The sequence below is a fragment of the Neopelma chrysocephalum genome, unplaced genomic scaffold, assembly GCF_003984885.1.
Source record: "Neopelma chrysocephalum unplaced genomic scaffold, ASM398488v2 Primary Assembly neopelma1_74, whole genome shotgun sequence".
Lineage (NCBI taxonomy): Eukaryota > Metazoa > Chordata > Aves > Passeriformes > Pipridae > Neopelma > Neopelma chrysocephalum.
In genome coordinates this window covers 6,619,552-6,643,384 of record NW_020897735.1, presented here as the reverse complement: position 1 = coordinate 6,643,384, position 23,833 = coordinate 6,619,552, and the positions used below count along the sequence as shown (strand labels likewise).

The following is a 23,833-nucleotide window of genomic DNA, read 5'->3' as shown; positions in this document are numbered from 1 at the left end:
GGCCGCCAGCCGGTTTCCTGCGGCGAGACCGGGGGGGCACAGGCGGGGGGAGCCCGCAGCGCACGCATGCGTTCCCTCCGGTCCGCGCAGCGCTGGTCCCCCCCCCCAGGGCACCTCCCGGGAGGATGCTGGACTCCCCCACTTCCCGGGGCACCCACCGGGAGGATGCTGCACTCCCCCTCCTCGTGGACCCCCGCGAGGATGCTCTGCTCCTCCCGCTTCCAGGCCATCTCCCGGGAGGATGCTGCTCTCCCCTCCTCAGGTGGGGGAACGCGACCTGCTGCCCCCAGCCCTACACCCAGCCCCGCATCGCCGGCCAAAACACTGCCGGTACCCTGGTGGGCAGCGCGAGGCCGCATCCTGCCTCTGGAAGGGCAGAGGGGAGGGGTGGTTGGATAGGGACTGCCAGGCTTTTAATTTCGCTTTCTGCTGAAAAATAAACCAAATCTTCGAGGTTCTGGGATTTTAGGGGTTGTTTGCTGAGGCCCGGTGTCAGTCGTGCTGCTCGAAAGCAGTTTTCTGCCGCGCAGAAAATGGGGTCAGAAAATTGGCTGGGGGCACGTGAAGAGCCATTTTGGATGAGGACAGACCCCCTGGCTCAGTGACAGCCGTGCATGGGTTGTATCTGATCTGTGTGTGTGAGAGAGAGAAAAGCCTGTGTGTAAAAAAGGCCACAGTTACACCGTGTATATAACCTATACATGATATATCTGGTCTGTTCTCTGCAGTCAGTACGTGTAAAACGTGATGAGACACCTCACCTACGTGGCGACACACATTCCAATGCATTCCTCAGCAAGTCCCCCCCGCACAGGCACTGGTGACATCCCATCAGCTCTGAGCAGCCCACCTGAACAATCCCTTCACCCCACCAGAGATTCTTCAGCTCAAGCCTTTCCTCCTTCCCCTCTAGACCTGCCCTGCACGGGGCTAAACCAGTGCTCCCAGTGCACCCAAGGCCATCACTGGAGGTTATGGCACTGGCTGCTCTTGGACCTTGGTGGAAACGTTCAGCCCTGTCACCAATTGCCACAGGCCAGGAGTGCCCATCTGCAGGGCCTCAGGGTGAGTGCCACCCCACCACAGAGCACAGATCCCCACACAGCTCCCAACACTCTGCAGGGAATCACTGCAGGTCCATGGTGTTGCTAATTTGGACTCAGTCCTCCCAGGGATGTCTGTGTGACAGAGAATCCGTCCCAAAAAATTTACATGGGAAATGAAGTCTCCTTTTCTGTTTGGCTAAATGTCTGCCAGCCTGTTCTAATTTACCCAGCCAGGTTGATTTGCAACTTGCAATTTTCCATCGGTTGGCTGTGACCAGGACACTGGGAAAATTTAGCACTTGAGTTCACCCAACTTCTGCATTTCAAAATATCCCAGCCCGAGACACGCAGGAGAAAACCCTTTCCGTTTTGGAACAACCAGGAGGGAAAAGTCTGAACACGAGAGGTTTTAAAAGCATCGAATTATTTCACATTGAAAACTCCAGAGCAGCCTTGGTCCATGCGAGTCCCGGCATCCCCCCAGTCCTGGGGTTTGGCAGGAGGTGGGACCCCAGGACACCCCATGCCTGGGTGACCCCATTCTGCTGCAGGGATGCCCCAGGGGGAGGAATGCAGGAGGGTGGGAAGGCTGGTCCCGAGGCAAGGGCTGGGGTAGCCATCAACAGGCGAGACACATTCAGCCTGCGCTTCACCAAAAGTTCATCAAAGCCAAAGGATTTTTTTTTAAATACTTTTTTTTTTTTTTTTTTACGAAACAGTTGAGATGACTCAGCGGTTTCTGATGCAATCCCCGTTTCATCGGAAAATTCCTAACCAGCTCCTGGTAGCAACTGATTGCTCCCATAAATCACCCGGTGTTATCCCTGGCCGCGGCAGCGCAGCTCACACAGCCCCGGCCCGTCCTCGTGAGATCAGCAGGAGCGATGCCATCGCCCCGATGGCAGCAGAAAACAGCCCCGAGAACAAAACGCATCAGAGGGCAGATCCAAAACACGAGTTTCACGTCGGCCAAACCCCACAGCTTTGACTCCTGCCACCCTAAAGCCCCCCGGGGGCCAGTGCTGCCCCCCAAGCCCCGGGGCTGCCGGCAGGTACGGCATTAATCACCGGCGGCCCGGCTCAGACGACAGCGGGTTTTATCTCCCAGTTTTTGGCAGAAGCGCTAGAAATGGTTTGCAGATGTTATTTACTGCTTTTGGGCCTGGAGTAAATTGAGACAAGATGCACCTGCATGGACAGCGAGAGGCTTTCCCACCCGGGACGGTCGCTGAGGGCTCGGATTGGACTTTCCCAGGGAAATTTAGAATTCAGATGAGGGTCCCTTATCCAGCTCTGCTCCCTGCATCCTGCACTTCAGCAAGGCAGCCCAGCGATCCCGGTGCTGCACATTCACCTCCTGGCACCACACAAGGAGGCTCGGAGCCTCAGAGACATGGGGACGGTGGGCTCGTGCCCCGACAGCCACCCCAAGGGACACAGAGCAGAAATCTGCCAGGCTTTCCATCCCAAACCAGCGCCGTGCATAATTCAGAGTGCAAAAAAAAGGAGCAACAGACACTCCAAAATAATCTCCAGTCGGGGGAGAGTCGCCGGAGACTGGCTGCTGGTTTGGCCAGAGAAATGCCTGCAGAGGAAAGGAGTTTCCTTGGCTGAAAGGAGTCCAACAAAGTGCTGGGCTGGGCACTGGTGATGCTGGCAGGAGCTGGGGGTGCTCAGCCAAGTGGAGACACTCTGTGTTCTGCAGGATCAGCCCCCCTCTCACCAAGGGAGAGCTGGGGGAATCCCTTTGCTGGGGCAGCTTCGTGTAGCAGAGGGACCTCCACCCTTGACCGGGAGCAGAGAGTGATGGTGAGCTCTGATCCAGGCACAAGACACTGACTGACTCTCTGTGCTTCCCACGGCAGGACACCTTCCCATCCTGACCCAGCACCAGCCCTCAGACCCACCAGGGCTGACACCCAGACCCACTGAGCCCCAGGCACAGCCCTAGAACAGACCCTCCAGGAATGAGGTACCACAGGAGCAGCGCTCAGTGAGCCAGAGCCACGGCCTGGCCACGAGCTGGAGTGTTCCAGCATCACTTTCCCAGCAAAATTAGCGCTTTCCTGGCTCAGCCCTTGTGCTGGCACAGCAGATGGTATGGATCTGCCACAGCCAGCTCCACTGAAAGGCCCACTCAGGTCCAGGAGAGCCAGGCTGGAGGAGGATCAGGAGTGTGGTCTGGAGTCTGTTGGCCCAGGATCCCCCCAGCAGCTTCGTCTTCACTCAGTGACCAGACAACTAATTGGTCTTCTTCCTTTTTAAGACTGCTTGCAGAAGTGACCAGTTTGTTTCACTTCTGCACAGCTACACCAGTTATTTCCAGGCCAGACTGGCGTGGCCTGGGCAGGTTTAAGCCGTCCACCAAGTGGGTGAGGTCCCTGCATGGACAGAACATTGCCAGGGGGATCAAAATGTGGCAAAGCCCCCGAGAAAGCCCCTGGCAGCCAGCCCTACCTTCTTCTCAAGAGCTGCAGCTGTGGCCTGCCACTGGGTAACTAAAACAAGCAAAAGGAGACCAAAAGAAGTGTCCTTTAGAGGCAGTCCTGGCCCCTTGCAGAGTGACCTGCGGCGCAGTGTTGGGCAAGACAGTTGCTCCCTGCGTGCCTTCATGCAATGTGGAGGGAGATGATTTATCATGAGGGTTTCGTCCATGGAGATTTGCAAAATATTGAGTCAAACCGAACAAGCCAAAGCCACCAAGCTGCTCTCGCCATCAGATTCCTATTAAAAATACCTCTGGGCAGTTTGAAAGCCACAAGCAACCACAGTGACCCCAGGTATGGTCATGGCTGTAGAGTTTCAAAGGCTTTAAAAGCCTCCCCTTTTCTGTGCAGACTTTAATTTTAGCTGTCCCCAAAGGTTACACATTCCTGCGAGAACCTGGAGGAGCTTCCAGACGAGTCACGCTTGGTTCGAAATTTTAGCTATGCAAAGATTTAAGAAAAAAAAGTACAAAGGCTTTTCTTTGACTGGAATGAGTCTCACATGGAAGTTGAGCAGTATTGTGCTGAGGGCCATCAGCTATGCAGCATTACCAACCACAGGCATTCAAAAATCATGAGTCAGACTCCCCAAAATCCTAAGACTGGTTTCGTTCCCTTTTTGGATTTCGAGCCTCGAAGCATCACAGCTTCAAGCCTCTCTCTTCAGAAAATGACATTTTTTAACCAACGGGGTGAGAGCTGAGACCCTCAACATCGTTACTGGGCTCCAAGAGTTATGACTGTAAAAAAAACCCCCATTAAACACCACAAAATGAGCAATAAACCCCTGCACTGCCTCTGTGAATTTGGTGGTGGGGTGGCCACCCCAGGACACTCCAAAGGTGCAAGTAATGGAAAACTGGTGTCAAGAAATGAGATGTCCTTATTATTAATGGTGATGTGTTGTCATGGGCCATGACAGGGTAGAGAGGAAAGGGGAGAGGGAAAAAAACCCTAAGGAAAACAGCAGCAGGGATACCTACAAGGAACATGCATAATAGGTTTATTCAACAGGGAGACGGGAAGGGGGATTTTTTTTTTAAGGGCAAGTATTCAGCTGAAGCTGCCTAAAATGGGGCCAGGCCTTATGGAGAATGGATATTTTAAGTGGCAATTTATTCCACTAATAAAATAACAAGGATGCAGGTGCTTTGGCAGGGCTGGGACCAGGAGTGGGTGAGGGTTGTAGCTGATCAGAGCCAGGGCTGCAGCACCAGCCTTGCAAGGGCTCCTGCACAGCTGGTGGCTCTGCCTTTATGGGGCTCCTTTCCCTGGTGCCAGGGCCTGTGTCTGGATTCCAGCTGTCCAGAAAGTGCTACCCACACCAGCATCCCACCAAGAGCCCTGAGCAGAGGCTGTGGTGGGTGGTGAGAGGTGTTTTATCCAGTTGCTGCAGCCATCCCTTCCCCAGCTGGAAGGGCTTGTTGGCTGTGGGCTCCTCCACACTTGCACCAGGTGCTTTCGTGCCAGGAAGTCTCTTAATCAAATTCCCAAGTCAGAGCAGCAAGGAGACAAGAAATCCTTGTGAGCTGGATGGTGCCAGGCTGGTCAGATTGCCCAGAGCTCCTTGGGGCTCACTGTGCTGCCAGGGCTTTGGCACATCAATCTGCTGAAACTAGACCATCATCCAGCTTTTCTACATCATCCCTAAGCCCAGACTGCACAAGTAGAAGTGTTGTGGAGATGAAAAGTTAGACTCTGAAGTAGTGGAAGAGGTAAATAACACTTTGCAGTAGGCACTGAGTTGGCACAGCCATCAGTGTGTACCTGCTTACTCTGGCTCTGTGTGGCAGCCCTGCAAACTGCAACCCCACATAGAAGTTGCAACTTCACTCTCCATTTTAGGGTCATTATAACCATTATTCCAAACCTGGCAGTGACTGGTGACAAGCAACAGAGCAGGTTTCAATTCTGATACAGTCTACACCACATATAGATGAAAGATCATCCTATACTTATCCCAAGGAGAATATACTCTCAATCCTCTCAGCTGGCACACACCCCTCGTCCTCTCTTCCAACATACACTGCTTTAAAACCATCACCCTCATATTAAAAATAAAACAAAACTCTCTGTGTCTCTCTCCTTCACTGCAATGTCTGAGTTGAAAGGGTAGAAGTGCTTTCAGAAAGCCATGGTTAATGTTACCCTGGAAGGATCCAGGACAGCATACCAGAACCTGGGTTTGGCATCTGGGAACCAGTTTTCAGCCATATATATCACCGTTCCTGCGTGCACGCCGGTCCACACAAAATTAGCCCTGTGGAATGTAGATTTAAAATTCCCTTTCCAGCAGTGCTTAAACACAGGAGCTAAAATTCGCTCTTTCTCCATTTCCTACCTGTTTAGGAAAGAAGGAACAAAGTCCTGGCCCTTTGTTTTTGGGTTCCTTCCCGGGAAGGTTTGCACAACCCATGCCTAGCACTGCAGTGTTTGCAGCCCAAACAAAGACCTTTTAAGCAGCAGCAGCTCCCGCCAGGAGCTCGCCACCTGCCTGCCCCTCTCCTTGCCGTTTATTTTGGGGTCTCTTTTTCAATAATAGCTCGAACACGTGTGCAACCTGGTGTGAATTTTTTCCCCCGTGCCTACAGCGCTGGCTGCAAACCAACCGCCAGCCCAGGGTGTGCAGCTGGGAGAGAAAAAAAGAATAAAAACCCAACAACCTGTGGAATGTTTTCTTGCTCCTGAGAGCTCCAACACTTCCCTGCCTGGGGAGTGCTTGCCATGGCTAGCACTTGCTGCATCCAGCAGCCAACGGGGTTTCCTTTCCAGTGGGCGCCAGCTGGATTTTGGGCAAAGCATGAGGGTGAGGGGGATGTATTTAACAACTGACTGATGGTGCTTTTCCCCTGATGCCATTTGCCTTGTGCACTAACACCACCTTTGCACGTCCTTGCATGTGGTGACTTGTTGCACAACTGCCAGGTTTGTGTAAACTGTTAACCCCAACCCTGCTCAAAACCTTCCTGGGGACAATCTCTGCTGTGTCCCACGCCATGCCCCTGAGCACCTCCCTTAGTCTGAGCAGGTCATGCAAGAATAACATGGAATAACGGATACAGAGTCACATGTCGAGTCAGAACCACATAATATTCTGAGTTGGAAGGGACTCATAAGGATCCTGAGGATATGGCCCAGAAAAGGAGCAGGGTACTTCAGGGCGTGCTGGAGCTCGGCTCAGCTTTCAGCTCAGGGCTGGACACCTGGGGAGCAGCAGGGTATTTATGTGCTGGCTTGGAGGGATTAATTTTCACAGTAAATAGGGACACCAGAGTTTTTTCAATATTTATTGGTTAAGATTCAGTTTTGCAGAGTTTTGTGGTAAGTTTATAGCTTGCCCAGGCAGGAGGGCGGCTGGAGATGTGGTGTGGGCAGCATCCCGCAGAGGGATGCTGCCTGCAGCCAGCCAGGGAATGTGGATGGTTCCTGCAATATCAGCTAAAAACGGGAGCCCTACCCAGCTCATCTGAGCTGTGCCCCCAGGAAGGCTCTCAGCACTCTCAGACCTCTCAAGTCAGGGCTTTAACGCTGTGTGCCATTCTCTCTGCACACACAGAGCCCCTCGCTCCCCCTCCCGGAACCCTTTCCGACTTACTGGAGTGCTTTAAGGAGCATTTTTTTCTCCATGCATGTCTGCCTTTCCTCCAGACCCCCTCCCTGGGGACAGACGAGCCCGTCCTATCAGCCTCAGAAATGGTGGCTCGTATCACAGCTCACACCCTCCTCCCCAAACCCGCAGCCACAAAGGCGGTTGCTCAAGCGTAGCATTCCTGCTCCCTGTGTCCCGGGAACAGCTGTGCCGAAAAGATGCCGAGAATCCCTGCGAGGCTCCAAGGAAAAGATATTAACACAGGAGGGGAGCAGCAGTGATATAATAAAAAGTCATAATAAAAGAGAGAACCACTGAGTGGATTAGCAGCCCAAACGCCGCTTGGCTTTTGGTTTCCTTTCCTCCAGCTTTTCTGCGCTGCACGACAATCTGCTCAAATTCCTCCATCCCGGAGACACTCGGCTCCTGAATTTCAGACAGAACTCCTGGAGGTGTCCAGGCTGCAAAGGCTGAGGGCATGGCTGAGAAACTTAACTGCACTTAACTCCACCGAGGGCACACAGGCACAGGCAGCAGGCGTTGGACACGGTGTCACAACAGCTCCCCGATGCCAGGGCTCTGCTGCAGCAGGGCCACCCACTCCACATGTGCCCTCTTGGGGAAACAAGAGGCAGATTTGGAGCTTGGTGTGTATTTCTCAGGCACAAAAAGGTAATAGGATACACACTACTGTTTTAAACGTGCCTGCCACATGCCAGTTCTTCCCTACTTCATGCAAGTGTAGAGCAGAGGTTCATAGAATATCCTGAGTTGGAAGGGACCCACAAGGATCACTGAGTCCAACTTTTAACCCTGCACAGGATCCGTCAAGAATCCCGCCCTGTCCCTGAGAGCATTGGCCAAACACCCCTTGAGCTCTGGCAGCCTTGGGGCCATGACCACTGCCCTGGGGAGCCTGTTCAGTGCTCCACCACCCTCTAGGGGAAGAACCTTTTCCGGATAACCAACCTAAACCTCCCCTGACACAGCTGCAGCCATTCCTCTGGGTCCTATTGCTGGTCACCAGAGAGAAGAGATCAGTGCCTGCTCCTCCACTTCCTTTTGTGGTGAAAGAGGGTGGTTTTTCCCTGTGGGGCTGCCCCAACAGCACTGACCCAGGCTCAGCACGGGATGCAGAGGTGGAGTGTCCCCATAGGGGCAAGCAAACCCACAGCCCTCACCCACCATGCACCCAGGTCCAACACCCAGCACAAGGCGTGCAAGGACAACATTCCCCTTGGCTCCTTTAGAAACACCCAGGACGATTTTGGGGACACAGAGCATCTGCTGCCGGGAGCCGCCGGCTGCGTCAGGAATTTGGGATGAGACAGGAGCGAAGGGGGCGGCTGTGGTGGTGGCAGCTGTTCCCTGCCCACAGCCCTCCCGGCCACGCAGGGCATTTAAATTTTAAAGCACACTCGACACGGCTGTTTTCTCCAGCTCACAGAGACCCTGCCCCGGGAGGCTCCGGCCCACAAGGCACCCATGGGTTCACTGGTGGCCAAGCTCCTTCTGCCCACCCTCAGCACCTTGGTCTTCCTCCCCACCATCAGCATCGCGGCCAAGCGGCGCTTCCACATGGAAGCCATGGTTTACTTCTTCACCATGTTCTTCGTGGCGGTAAGATGTCCCTATATACCATCCCCTCTCACCCCCCTGGCATGTTTTATCCCCCCCAAATACCTCCTGCATCGGGTCCCCACTGGGACGGGTGGCTGATCTCACCCAACGCCAGCGAGTGCAACCCCCCCCAGAATATCCATTTTCAGTTATTTCCCACCACGTGTGGTGCTGATCATCTGATTCTTTAGTTTAGGATGTCCTACGGGGTGGCCTTACATAGACTTAGTGGTGTTTTATGGTTGTGAAGTTAGGGACAGAGTCTGGGTGCAAAGAGCCTTGACTGATTTGCAATGCTTTGGAGCAGGTTTTTCTCTTTGTTTTACAGCTGGTAAGTGGCCATGCTGAATTTGGGCTTTAAATTGCATCCAGAGTATCTTGCTATGCTTCTGTCATTTTAGCCAAAAGCACATAGTAGTTGAATTATTGATTTTGCAACTGCCAGCTGGGGATGGGAGCAATGCTGGAGTCAGGGGAGTTTCTGCACTGGGAAAGGAGAGACTAAAACATGCTGCTGAGCTAACAAGAAAAATAATTATTAACCCTTTACCTGGATTGAGTGTTTTGAAATGTGTGTTTCACAGGGCTCTGAGTCGCCTGGCCTTGCTTTGTGTGAAAATAACGAGTGGAGAAAGTCAGTTGTCTGTACATATACAAAATATTCCTATTCCTGCTCCCAACACTGCACTGCCCTGTGCTCTGTATTCCTGCTAAGTGACTCCATATAAACACCAGTGGAGCACCCAAAGCAGTATTCCCATTAGGAAAAATCTCCTATTTAACTCCATGGCAATGCTCTGCTATAGAATATGAAGAAAATAGCTCAGCAACCCAACTGATATTGCATTTACCTCTAACTCCCTTCCATCTCAAGGCATCTCATGAGGGTTGGCACATCCCTTGCATGGAGCAACTGAGACAGGGAGTAGGCAAAGGATCTTCCTGGTGTGAAAAGCTCTTTCACAGCAGCAGGGCTCTGAACAAGGTTGGCCTCTTATTCCTAAGGATCCACCATCCGAGCCTCCAATTAAAGCACGGTGCAGGGGGAGAAATTCTGCCAGTTCCATAAAAACTACAGGACTAGTTAATATAAAAACATCCCCGAGCCCCCTTCCCCCCACACCAGCTCCCCAGGGAAGCCAGACATCTACAATTTCATTTTGCACGGGGCTTGTGTCTGCTCCACCTCCCCGAGAAGTCAATAGGAAAATTGGCACGTGTTTCAACAGGAGGTGGAACAGGTCCTCGCCGAAGAGATGGAAGAGGCAAAATATCTGTGCACGGGGAAGGGAAGGAAGGGAAAGAAGGGGAGGCAGCTGCCAGTGTGGGGAGGGGTGGGTAGGAAGGGCAGCAGCTGCTGCTGTTGCCTTTCTTGTAGCATCCCACTCCTCCTCCCCCAGGAGACCTCGCCAGAGCAGTGAAAGCAAATGTCCATCGCAGACAAGTGCCACGACGCCGGCCAGAAACACGCTCTTTGTCTTCCACCCTTTCTTCCCCCTGTCTCCAGACTCCCCGAGCCCAATCTCAAACAGAGAAAAGAATTACTGCTGCGGTGCAATCTTTTCTAGAAGCTGCAGTGAGCCAAAGGACTCACAACAGTTCCCATTATAAATAATATCAGCATCCCCACTGGGCCGTGACAGCGAGGATCGTTCCAAGGGCGTCCTGCCAAGCAGAGAAGGGACTTCTTCAGAAACAGCGGAGCACGCTGGTGCTGCCACTAGAAAACTTGCAGGGCTGAGAGCTGGGAGGGAGGAAAAGGCAAGCGCCAGGCAAACACTGGGAGCATTCCTCTGATTGCACTGGAAAATTTCTCTTGGCTTGGTTTGCGTTTGTGTTGCATGACAATGGGGTTTTTTTGCAAATAACCTAATCAATGAGCTAATGGGCAGGAACCAGAGGCTTTTAAGGGAATGCACTAATGAGTGAATTCCCCAGCATTCAGACTCTGGCTGTATAAACCCTGTTTAGCCTGGACAGTGACCTGGCATCCATACACATTTCATCAGGACACTCATTCTGAATTGTTTTACAAGAATCTTTCGCAATTAGAACCATAACCCCAGAGTCCTCCTGCTGGAGAGGACGTCCCCCAGTGCCTGGGGCTCGGCTCAAAGCAGCTTGGTCATCAGATTGCAAATTCTGGCACAGACCAAGAGGCAAATTAAAGCCTGTCTTAGTTTGTACTAAGAGAGAAGAATGCTGATTCTTGGGTAATTCGCAATTGGGAGAGGTGACACTATCTCCCAAATATATTCATTACTGCATATCAGTGACCCTGGTGCATTTGACACTGTTCTGTCCTGGCTGGCTGTCCTCCCAGCAGCCACAGTGTTTCAAACCAGTTGATAAGAGCCTTTACCCATGCTGGTCTGTTGGGTAAGGAACTAGTTTTCTAATTCTTTTTTCTTTCTTTTTTTTTTTAATAGTTTTACCACGTATGTGATGGCCCCGGCTTATCAGTGCTGTGCTTCATGCGCTACGACATCCTGGAGTACTTCAGCATCTATGGAACAGCCCTGTCCATCTGGGTGTCCCTCATGGGTAAGCACTGGGCTGTTGTGGTTCCTGCAGAGCACCAGCACTGGCAGGAAGGGCAGGATTTGTCAGGATTGCTGGTGGGACAGTTAGTGGGTACAATCCTCAGAAAAGCTGCTGCCTTTGAGCTTCCATCTGCAGGACTTAGCCCCGAGATTGTCCTTTGGGGGAGCCAGCCTGTGCTGTGGATTAATCCGGTTTTATATCATTAACGCCTTGGAAAGTCATTGCATTCAGTGGGGTCCAGACACACACAAAACTGTCCTGAGTGGTGGCTGGGGGAGTTTTGCACTTATAAATAGAGCTGTGGCACCTGGTGTTTGTGTTAGTTGGGTGTTCCTCTGTCTGCACCAGCTCTTGTGCATGTCCTTACAACAGCAGAGTTATTTACTTCAAATTACAGTAACAGTTTGGCAGCCTTGTGCTTCAGTTCAAGGCAGGACAAGACTATGAGATGACTTAGTTTGAAACCTCATATACCAGGGAATTTCCCATTTTCTCTCATTTTCCCCATAATGAGCCCATCAGCTTGTCTTGTCTGACTTGGGGGCATTAAGAAATGTAGAATCTGCCACTTCCCTTGGTAGCATGAGAACCAAAGGGTCAAAACAAATATATCTTCCTAATTTATCAAAGCCTAGTCTGGGCTGACGGGAAATATTAGATCTGCTTAGAGAAAGCAGAAATTTGTTTCACTTCCTTTTTATTTGAAATCCCACCCCTTGCCCTGTTACTCAGTTTTCCTTTTCTCACACTCATTTCACTTTCTTTTTCCTTACTTTGTTACTCGTTTGCCACTGAAACAAAGCATAATAGGAATGGGAAAAAAAAGTGACAGAACTAAAGAAGGACAAAAACCCAAACCTACTATTTTCGCATTTTGTCACCATGATTTGTGGAAGGATGTGAGTATTGCTGGCAGGAGAACAGGGCAGGGGAAGGGGAGAGAGATGTGTCCAACAGCAAATGTTTTGCTCAACAATTTGGACCATGTCTATCCAGTCCCCACTCCAGACTGACATGCAGACTCGCTGAGCTGGGGTCAGCACTCTGATGTACAACCCCAAAATGCCCACAGGACTTTCCCCTCTGCCCCTCAGGACTCCAGGGATGGTGCAGGATCTCCTGCTGGGATGAGGATTCCTGCAGCCCCTGGACCCACCACAAGCAGAGCCCATCCCCTCCACCAGGCACGGGTTCATCCCTCCTCCCTTTGCCACAGGCAGCAGCATCCCCCTTCCAGTGCATGTGACAAGATAAACCTTCCATGCAGGGAAAAACGAGTGGGGAAAATATTAACCTTAGGAATGGCTCTGTCCCCCAAAATGCGAGTCCCAAGGTGGGCTCCCACACTGCTCGTGGCACCTCAGCTAGAAAAGGCAACGAGGCAAATCACCTCCAAAGGGCATTTCCAGTGGATAACAGCAGTGTCAGGGTAGGTCAGAACTGATCCAGACACTTTGGCTCCTTGCAGTAAAATTCAACTTGATTGCTTCATTACTGCATTCAAAAACCCTGCAAAAAAAATACAAATCCTGGACTACAACGTTTAAAATATTGACCCGCTGGGAAACAACAGAGATTAAAATGCGGACATTATCCCTTAGCCAAACTCCCTATAAAACCACGATCCAAGGACATGGAAGGTGTGGTGACTGAAGCCCAGGGAAGCCTCTCACTGTGGCTTGTAAAGCCCGAGCGCACATGTGCGGACGCAGACCCTCGGGCAAGCTTCCCGGAATGCAAATCCAGGACAGCCATAACACAGCTGTGCAAGCTGGAAAAGCATGGAGCCCACTGGGATCCATAACTTTTATCAGTTATTACCCCATTCTGTGCTAAACAAAAGCCTCTAATAATTTACTCACGCTGGCGACTTCCAGCTCGCGAACCTCAGGCAGGTGCCGGCGTGGCCGGGCAGCCCGGACCTCATCGCACGGTCCCGCTGCAGTGGTGGGATGGAGGCTGTGCTGGGGTGACCCGGCAAGCTTGGGAGGGTGGGAGACATAGGATGAACTCAAGACCTGATTGCAGGATCGCTGGGTGCAAGTGTCTTACAGTCCACCTCCGATGTAGAGGCAGGAAAGGGAAATCATGGAATCGCAGAATGGTTTGGGTTGGAAGGGACTTTAAAACACATCTCATTCCAACCGCCCTTCCATGGGCAGGAACACCTTCCACCAGCCCAGGTTGCTCCAAGCCCTGTCCAACCTGGCCTTGAACACTTCCAGGGATGCAACATCCACAACTTCTCTGGGTGGGAAGCCTCCTTTAAGCTTCCCTACGCAACACTAAAATAAAACCCAAAAATCAGCTACTAAACCCACCACTCAGCTGCCTCAGGATGGTTCACTCTGCCCTCACGTGCCTCAGTTTCCCCGGCTGTGTGGCACGAGAAGGGCAAACCAGACAGACACAACGCCGAGGGTCCCCAGGGCGGGTGGGACAGATCCCAGCAAGGCTTTAGGGAGCAGCTGGAAAAGGGAGGGGTGCGAGCTGATGCTCCCTGTGCTCGGTGCCCTCAGCCCTGGCAGAGTTTGACGAGCCAAAGCGATCGACCTTCGTCATGTTCGGCGTCCTCACCATCGCCGTGAGGATCTACCACGACCGCTGGGGCTACGGCGTCTACTCGGGGCCCATCGGGACAGCAGTGCTGGTGATCACTGTGAAATGGGTACGTGGGGCAGGGAAGGGGCTGAGCCCTGCATGGATGGCCAGCAGCTTCCTCCTCCAGATCCAGCTCTCACAGCACAGGCCACGGAGGTGGTTAAGCAGCACTTCTCCTTCGACCCGAGCAGAGAGCAGGCAGACAGCGAGCAGCCCGTGTGATAAATGCCAGATTCAATCGGTCTGAGCAATCCACCACATCTCCCGTCCCTGCGTTTCTAATCAGGAGGAACGTATTTATGGAGTTTTTACAGCTACTCAGAGGCAGAGGGGTCTGGTAAACTGCCCCGGAGCCAGGGGAAGATGTGGATAAAACACGGTGATAAAGTGGGAAGGAATCTGCCTGCAGTCTGCCTGAATCCAGCTGGGACAGTCAGGCACGAGGCGGGGAAGCAGGAGTGGGCAAGGAGAGACAGGATAAAAACTGCAGGAAAATGCTGCCAAGCATCATAGAAATACTGTGATGCAAGTCCCAGCTATAAATGGTTGCTAAGCCCATCTAACTGCCCAGCCAGCAGCTAAAAAAAGCCACCACCATGGGGAGGGAGTGGGCAAGGAGGAGACCAAGGCATGGGACCACCGTGCATCCCCCAGCCCTCGGATGTTCTGCTGGGATCTGCTCTCCCAGAGACTGGGTTTGTGAGGGCACACACTCCCTGAGCTGGGTTTGGGGCTGAATATTAAAAAAAAACAGCTTTATTGTGAGGAATGAGGCAGGAGGGCTCATTGCAGCACATGGGCAGATCTCATAGCCTGGGGGAGCTGGTCAGTGGGCTTTGAGTGGTTTTATCTCAGCATTCACGGGGTCTTTGGGATGTGGAGCAGCCAGCCAAATCCAGGTGAATACACTTGGTGTGCTCTCTCCTTCCTTCCAGCTACAGAAGATGAAAGAGAAGAAAGGGCTCTATCCAGACAAGAGCGTCTACACCCAACAGATCGGTCCTGGCTTCTGTTTCGGGGCATTAGCGCTGATGCTGAGGTTCTTCTTTGAGGTACGTGTTTGCACACTCACTCTCCCTGACTTTACAAGGTGTAAGGGACATTACCAAGATAGGAGACCTCCCCCTTCGCACTGCTGGACTGCATCAGCCTTAGACAGAACCCAGCTGGAGTGTGGGGCTCCAGGGCTGGCATGCAGTGACGAGGGTCCCTTCATGCCCGTCCCCATCCCAGCCCCGGGTCCATTAGGGACAGGTGCAACAGCAAGTGTCATGCAGGGTGATGCTCACTCTATTTTTTCCCCCTTAAGTGAGTCACAAGGGCATAGGACACTTTTTCTCCAGACATTTGTGGTCCTCAAAATGGCTTTGTCAAGTGCAAGCGAGACTTTTTGGAAACTGGGCATGGGTGACTTAAGGACACCTCGCAGAGGGACTGGATACAACCCAGGCATGGCCGGATCCAGAGCTGGCTCAGGCCAAGGAAAAGACTCTCAGTTGACTCCCAGGGGCACTCGATCCTGTGTTTATATCCTTTTGCTCCCGCCGCCAGCCAGCCTGTCCGTCCTGTCCGTCTGTCCCGCCCGGAGCAGGCGATAACCCCCCGACACAGCTGCCTGCACTCGGCCCCGCCGTTACGGCTGCTCGGTGCATTGGGAGCTGCGAGATACAACCTCACGGCCGTCCCCCAGGATTATTTTTCAAAGCATTTCGGTAATTGCAAATTCTAGCAGAACATAAAAATGTCACTTAGCAGGGGCCGCCTCCCCGCGCGGCCCGGCCCCGCCGCCGCGTCCTTCGCAGGGTAATGAAACACTTCATTCAAGAATTGGGAAATGTGCAAATTAGAACGTGTTAAATCCACTTTGCCTTTTTTTTTTTTTTTTTAAACTGGAAATCCTTTCTTCTCTGACAGCAAAGGGAGGCGGAAGGTTCGGGAATATTTTTTTTTTATTCCTTTCCTTCCGGCTACTTGTAGAACTTTAGTGTCGTGCACCTACACGAGCTCCGCCCCCCCCCAAGCACCGCTGCTCCCACGTCTTGCTAACGCTCTTCCCACTTGCAGGAGTGGGATTACACCTACGTGCACAGCTTCTACCACTGTGCCTTGGCCATGGCCTTCGTGCTGCTGCTGCCCAAGGAGAACAAGAAGGCCGGGAGCGCCGGGACCCCCGCCAGGCTCGACTGCTCCACGCTCTGCTGCTGCGTCTGAGACCCCTGGGCAAGCCAGGCACTCGTGTTTCTGCTCTTGGGCCAGTGGAGTTGTTCAGCCAAAAGGAAAATGCCTGCCTGCTGCATTTTCCTCTGGTGCACTGGCATCTCTTCCCACCAGCTCTGTGCCCACCCCGGGATTTTCTTCCCTGAGAAACCTGGCCTAGTGGAAAGCAACCCTGCCCATGGCAGGAGGGTTGAAGTGAGATGGACTTTTAAGGTCCCTTCTAACCCAAACCATTCTTTGATTCACCTTTCCACTATCAGCCCTAGCAGAGGTTGCAATTCCAGTTTGGTACATATCCATACTTCTCCCTGGAGGAGCACTCCTCTGGGCTGTGACCTGTCCGCTCTCCCAGGAGACCCCTGCACTCCTGGGCTATGTCACCTCCTGGGCTGTCCCTTGCACTGACCTGGGAGGACCCAAGTTGTCCCCCCTGTGCAGGTTTTCCCAGCCTGAGTGCACAAAGCTTCGTTTGCAACACCCAATTAACAGAACCTGTATTTTTGTGAGATGTTGACTATTCTATTTATGCATTCTCTTGATGTAAATAATATATACTAACACAGACTTTGCAAGTGTGCAATGCCAGCATTTCTTAAGCGGGGCAGGAAGCTTTCCAGCTCCACTCAGCTCAGTCAAGGGCAGATGCCAATTCCAAAGCAGGGCTCTGGGCACAGCCACCACAGCCCCCCCAGCCTCAAGGGACCTGCAACATTGGGCACTTTGTCCTTACAGACCTGCAGGCACAGGCAGCAGGTGCCTCATTGGTATGGAAAGTACATGGAAAATTAGAGGCAGAGAAAAGAAGCTCCTGGAGGGATGGGGAGAGCTGTAAGCCTATAACATCTCCTCTAACAGACTATTTACTATAGCAGAAGTGTATGATTTATTTAGACTGTCTGGGAAAAACGCCAAGACTATATGTCATGGACAATTAGAGCAGTATTGATATACAGTGATGTCCACAGAAAGCCCACATTAAGCCTGGGTTCCTCTGGAAGAGAAATCCACCCCAGTCATTCATCAGAGCAACTTCCTGCGACGGGGCAACAACCAAAACTGAATGGGCTTCCAACAAAAATACAAATGAATTATGAACCCCCAAGCATCCAAGAGTCACTGGCAAGTGGTGGCACAGCTGATGCAGCTGCACGCAGAGGCAGTGCTAGCAAAGGCTTTCAAAGGGTTCCCCAGCACCTAAACCAACACAACACACCATTCCTTTCCAGCATCCAGCCCCCAGCACGTTTACAAGATGCTCTAAGGGTTTGCATGCAAGGCTTTCCCCATTGCTTTCATGCTACTGGAGTGCTTTGACATGTGAGGACTGCTCAGGGTGTGCCCAAAAAACAGTCCCAAATGCTCTGACTCCTAATTCAGACTGCAAGAGCTGCCTCTGAGGGTGCTGCTTCCCGAGGGGTCACCCACATGGGCATCCCACCACCCTGCTGGCTCTGGCTGAGCCACCTGAGCACATCTCTGGGTGTTCATCACCCCACAAATACTCAGTGCTGACACTGCCCGGGAGCCTGACCAGCAGTGCCAGCAGCCTCCATCGCTCCACACACCCTGGGCTACTTGCTGCATCCACTGATCAGAGGCACCCTGACCCCCACAGCTCATTTTGGGACTGTTTGTCCCCTCCTGGACCGCAGTGACATGCACAGCCCTGCAGCAAAGCCCTGGGGGACATGGGCAGTGTGGGTGTGGGGAGAGCGGTGTGTGGGTCCAGCGCTGCGAGGAGGGCACTGGGTGATCCTAACACCTGACTGGGGCTGAGCAGGAGGGACCAAAGGTGGGCAAACCCCACGTAAAAAATGAGGACATGTTACCTGAGGACCAGCTGAGTAAATGAAAGCTCCTGCTCCCACCTGTACTCAGGTGTTACACCAAAAAAATCCCCAGAATTGTATTGCATCCAGCAAAATCCCAGGCAAGGTTTGCTTTGTCCCCTCTCCCTGCTGATGTGCTGCTCCAACTGTGGCAACTATCCATCCCTTTGCACCCCAGTGCAGGACCAGCACCCATCCTTGGGACAGAAACACACAACTGGGCACAACTGCAGGGTCCCTGTCACAGCATCAGCCCCGAGCTGGTGGCAGCACCCTGGCACTGGGAGGAAGGTGCAGGGGCTGAATTCACTATCCCAGGCAGGATATCCCCTGCAACATCGATGCAGGGAAATATTATAAACATCTACAGCAACGTAGACAAAACAGTCTCTTGTAACCTTTTAGCGCTGCCGAGAGCTTTGCCTGTAAGAGCTCTTGAGCCCCTGCCAAAAATTCTGGCTGTTTTCATAAGAGTAGGTGTTTTCGTCTAAGGTGCAGTCTGAGTGCTGTGACCTTTGTCATGTCTGCTACTGAAATTTCCTGCTTCTCTGTTATTCTCTTCTTTGGTAAGACGATATGAAACCCAAAACTTTTATTGCCCCTTTTAAAGCGTCTTTATAGCTCCCCGTCTACTTCATATACTGTCTTATTCTCCAGCGCTGGGATATTACTTATGGGATCCGGGCTTGATGCTGCAAAAGGCATTTGGGTTTCACGAAGCCCAAACCGCCAGGGCTTCTTTGAGATCAGCCGGAGGAAGGGGGGGGGGGAAGAAAAAGAAGACAGAAAAAAAGGAAAAAAGGAATGAGAGGGGAGGGACCGGGCTTTCCGCTCCGGAGGCATCGGCATCTGCTCCCAGAGCAGCGGCAGAGCAGCGCCCGGGGCGGCAGAGCCCACCAGCCTCCCCTGCTCTGCCAGGCCTCCCCAGGCACAAAATGCCATTTGCTTTGTGTCTGGGCCAGCATGGGGTGCCCACCGACCCCCTGAGGATGGCATTGCATGGCATCTCTTCCCATGCCTCCATCCCCTGACAGCTCTGCCCCGGAGCTGGTGGCTCAGATGTGGTCAGACACCACAGCCGATGCCAAATCCGGTGTGCAGCGGCTGGGGCACATCTGCCCCGGAGCTGGCACGGGGGGAGGCCTGCCCTGCTTGGGGGGCTCCCAGGAACCCCATTTCCCAACCCAGTTCCAGCAGCAGGACAGACCACATGAAGGACGTGTGTCCCCGGGCGAGGGTTGGTGCAAAGCCACAACAGCTGGGTGCTGGTGCCGAGGCTCTGTGCTGCCATCCCGCCCCTCGGGCTGTGGGGCATCACCTCCACTGTGCAGGGAGCAGGGTGGCAGTGATCCTCTGGGATCTCACTCACCTCTGCACACTCCCAGCACTCCCACTGCAGGAGGAGCAGGGACCCAGCGTGCCAGAGGGGAGAGGGCTGGTGGAATTGTCCCCTCCAGGGGACACAAGTTCCCCCACGCTTGCCTACGGCTGGGCTGGCTGAGAGGGGAGTTAGGACCTACTCCTGCTGGAGGGGAGGCTTCCAGAGATGTCTAGTAGGGCTCAGTGCCAGCTAATCTTCCAGGCAAACTTGATCCAGATCCCTTTGGCTGCAGAAAGTGAAAAACTAGCCAGACCCAAACATTAAAGGCTGGTTTCTGCTGCCAGCTGCGTGGGGCACTCCAGAAAATGCCTTATCACCATGTGATTTTGAAAGACGGCTTCAGGGGTTTTTTTCCACATGCTGGTTTTCCCTCCTCACCCTCACACTGCTGTTCCTCCATGCATGTTCAAGTTGTGAGCCTGGCCAGATTAACTCAGACTGTAGAGCCATGGTTTTCCTTTTACCCACTTTGATGCCCACAGGCCATGGTGGTGCTATCCCATCAGAAAGTGCTGTTGCTCCGTCCTGAGGCACATGGAGCTCATCAGGAGCAGTGATGGACAACCCAAGGAGATGCATCCACCAGGACTATCAGAGAAGTCCTGCCTCCTCCCTGGAATTGCCAAAGAAACCAAAGATTCCCCTGAAAATTCAAGAGTGATGGTAGGGGCAGGAGCTCTATGAGGAGTCCCAGGGAGGGACCTCGCCCTGAGATCCTCCATCACCGTCTGGTTCTGACATGCAGGAGACGTCTGTGTCCTGTGACAGGGATAAAATAGGTCTCCAGGAGAAAAGGGGAGTCTCCACCAATGTCCCACACAGACCTGGGGCTCCACAACCCTGGGACATGGTACAGATGCACTATGAGAAACCAGCCTTGTCCATCAGCCTGGAGAAAAGGGGAGATGGAGCAACTCAAGCACGTATTTGGGACCACTTGGTATCTCTCAGCTTCTTTCCAGCTACCCCAGCCCCAATAAACATCCTTTTTGGGTATACAAAGAAGATCTCCTGCTCTTCTGAAGAGTCAGAAGGTACATGGGAAGTATAGGGTGGGATTTTCCATGGCTGGTGCTTCTCTGAAGCAGCACAGGGTGGAGTTAGGGCAGACACAACTACAGGAGTCAGTAAAGTGGTACCTCCTGTAGAGGTGCAGAGCAGCCTAAACCAGCACTAATGAGAGAAAAACACACTGATGCATCAGGGTTTTGCTTAAAATGCCATTCAGTGGTCCAGCAGGTTTCTCTTTCCTCCCAGCAAGATTTCTGACCAGGCTTTCCAGCCCAGCTGGCGTGGGCAGGGCAGCCCATTCCCGGCGCTGCTCGGCAGCACTGGGGTGTTTTTGGGGCACGGAGGAGCTCGGCTGCAGCCCCACAGACAAGCTGAACCCCTTGGCTCCCAGAGGGGTCAAGCAGGGAGCCCCTCACACCCTCGCAGGTGTCCACTCCCCCCGGCAGTACCGGACGCGGATGCGGCCGTGGCCTCGACCCAAGCGACCAAACGCCAGCGCCGAGTCCCCGGTGCAGGGAAGGGCAGATGCGGAGCAGCCGGGATCGCTCGGCTCTTGCTGGGATGCTTTCACAGCTGCAAAAATCCCGCTCCAGGTCCAGGTTCGGTGTCTCCAGCCTCCCCGCTCCTCCGGCGGAGCGGTCCCAGGGAGCGGCGGTCCAAGGATTTTGGTTTAGGCCAATCTCCCAGAAATTCTGTCATCATGCAGTGCATCACGCACACTCCCGGATCCGCATTACACAGAGGATGGCTCCGCTCCAGCGCCTCTTAAAGTCAGTGGAAAAACCCTCCCTCGCTACGATGGGAGCTGGCTCAGGCCGTATATGATCTGACAGATACCACGGAGTTGTTTTAATCTGGGAATATCTTGTGGCCCCAAAGTTCCTCCTGGAGAGGGACAGGGCAGCGTGTCTGCGGAGCGGGTGCTCCTAAGAAAAGCTCCCAGCCTTGCAACCGCCTTTCAATGAGCATTTAATGAACCATCGTTATCTGATCCATGTGCTCCAAATGCAAGGAAAGCGCTCAGGTTTCCAGCTGCACACATCATCTGATGCTCATAAAACGAGATGATGTGTCTGGGAAGCCCCAGACCCAAAGAAACATTATTTAAATGGGGAGGAAAAAAAAAGTCAATTATGCTTTAAAAACACCCGTGTGGGCAGACAGGGATGGTGGCTGCTCTGCCCTCCTTTCCTCTGGTTTTCCAGCAAAGCAAATGTCCACTGATAAAACTCCAAATCTCCTTATAAAGGCAGGATCGTTTTGCCTGTAAAAGGGAAGGTTTGGGGGAAGTTTTACACGCGTCTCTATTCTCTTCATGTCTTTATTTGCATTTTCATTTTCACAGTAGTTGAGCTAATCTGAACGGAGCAGGAGAGAGGGTCCAGGTTATAACCAAAGTATCAGGTAGCACCTTCACATCTGGAAGGGATTTTGACACAACTTCTCCCAGACTGTTACAGACAGTTTAAAAGCAAAATCTGATAAATAGCAAATGTTTAACAAGTCAATAGGAAGCTGCATTTTCAAGAACATGTGGCTCTGACTGGCCTAGCACCGCCGCACTGCCAAGGCCCTTCAAACGCATCCGCACAAATACCTGCAGCACACGGCGAGGGGCTGCCGTGGCTCTGCCTGGTCCCAGTCTCAGTTACACAGGGGAGGATTAAAGACAGATGTGTCTTTGTATGGCCAGACATCTCCAACCATCAAAGCCTGAGAGGGTCCTGAGCCTCCCTGCTTTGGTGGTAAGGGGCGTTGCTGCTCCTTCCCAGCCTGAACCGAGCCCCATTCATTTTCTGTGAGCCCCCAGACTCGTGTTTGAGGTGGGAAGAGGATGAAGGGAGCTGAACAGCTCAGGAAACAAAACTACAAACCTCCTGACGTGCTGGGCACCATCACCCCTGGCACAGGAGGTTTTGGGGCTGCACTGGCTGGTGAGGACCCGCTCGGGTCACTGCGCCAAGGGTCAGAAGCACACAAGGTCTCACTGCAATTTTACATAGCTTGGGATCCATGAGAGCTCCAATCCACAAGCCAGAGGCATTTGCACCTTTGAAAATCCTTTTCCATCCCTTGGGAGCTGCAGCCTCCTTGGGACAGAGGTCACTGGACACCCAGGCAATGCTCTCCTGAGGAAAAGTGCCACAGCAAACAAAACATCCCGACACAAAAGTGCTTGAGGTTTTGCAACCCTGCCTGGTTTGGGGAGACTTCATACCCAAAATGTGGGAAGAGGCATTAAAATGGAGAGAATTATGCAAGGAAGGGGGAGCAGAGGGGGAGACAGAGGAGTAAAAAGTGACCAGGAAAACCACCAGAAACCCTTCGGGATGCCTGCCTATATTTAAAGATAATGTGTCCAGCCCTCTTGCCAAGTCCCACTCATTTGGAGCTGGGCTCATGTTTTGGATTAATTTTAAGTCAGTTCCTAAAGCATCTCGCTCGCGCAGGGAAGAATTTTTGCCTCCCTGGCCAAGGTGACTCTTTAAAAAAATCTCACTCACTATTTTTCAACCTCTCACTCATTTAAAATTGTCATCACCCGGGTTCTGTGGGGCACTTGGTGCAGACAGTTTGTATTCTGGCACTCACCAGCCCTGTGGCCCTGGAGCATCCTGGAGCAGGGCTGGGTGTGAGGATGGGGGCCGGGGGGGGCCCTTCCCCTGTCCTGTGAGCATCACTCGACCAAGCACTGAGAGCAGAAATCACCCCTCCTGGGCACCCAAGACACTCCAGACACCCCACCATGGGCTGGTTGAAAGTTTTACACATAAATCAGTCTTCCACAGAAAGTCAGATATTCATTTTTTTGAACTAAGATATTGTGTGGACACGTGCATGCGCTCTCCAAACCAGTGCCTTTGTTTGAGTGATTCAGTTACAAATATTGTCCCCAAACTGTGATTGTTCCATAGGGTTTTCCTCTCAGCTCTTTGCCCAGAGCTGCTCCAGAAGGTGTGCCCCCATTGCTCAGTCTCTATGGGAAGGATGAATCCAAGAGGTGTCATTCCAGCTCCCGGCCACAACCCCGGGGAGAGTTTTGGAGCAGAAACATGAGAACGGTCACTCCCAGAACCACCACCCAGCCCACCTTCTCACCCAGGCATCTGCAGCATCCTAATCACCCTGGAATCCAAAGCATGTCCACGCAGGGACATCAGATGCTTCCCATTTAGCTTCAACATTTGCAAAATGCTCAGCCACTGACTCAGGGAGGGCTGGGGCAGGCGGGGCAAAAAATAGGGATTTCTGGAAACCAAGTGTCCCTTGGTACCATGCAGCTTTCCTGGGACACCCTGGGGGCTCCCAGCAAGCAGGATGTGGGACATGGATGTTGCTGTTTTTTGCCGGTGATCCCAGATGCCACACCCGGGTTTTAAGGGACCGATCGGAGCGATGGAAGGGAAATGGGAAGGGGCAGCTGCAAGGGCAGCACAGTGTGAGACTGAAGATGGTGCAGAAGGGGAGTCCAGGGGCTGCAGGCTGTCAGAGGACACTCAGGATGCAAG

General features: G+C 52.8%; 1 protein-coding gene across 1 annotated transcript; it reads left to right on the top strand.

Annotated features, from left to right (window-relative positions):
• The first annotated feature begins 8,564 nt into the window (after positions 1 to 8,564).
• On the top strand, positions 8,565 to 16,103 carry MYMK (myomaker, myoblast fusion factor). The gene is made up of 5 exons (XM_027687962.1): positions 8,565 to 8,741; positions 11,171 to 11,285; positions 13,805 to 13,953; positions 14,822 to 14,938; positions 15,951 to 16,103. Exons 1-5 carry the CDS (start codon positions 8,607 to 8,609, stop codon positions 16,095 to 16,097), a joined length of 663 nt encoding a protein of 220 aa, XP_027543763.1. The 5' UTR covers positions 8,565 to 8,606; the 3' UTR covers positions 16,098 to 16,103.
• The last annotated feature ends 7,730 nt before the right edge of the window (positions 16,104 to 23,833 follow it).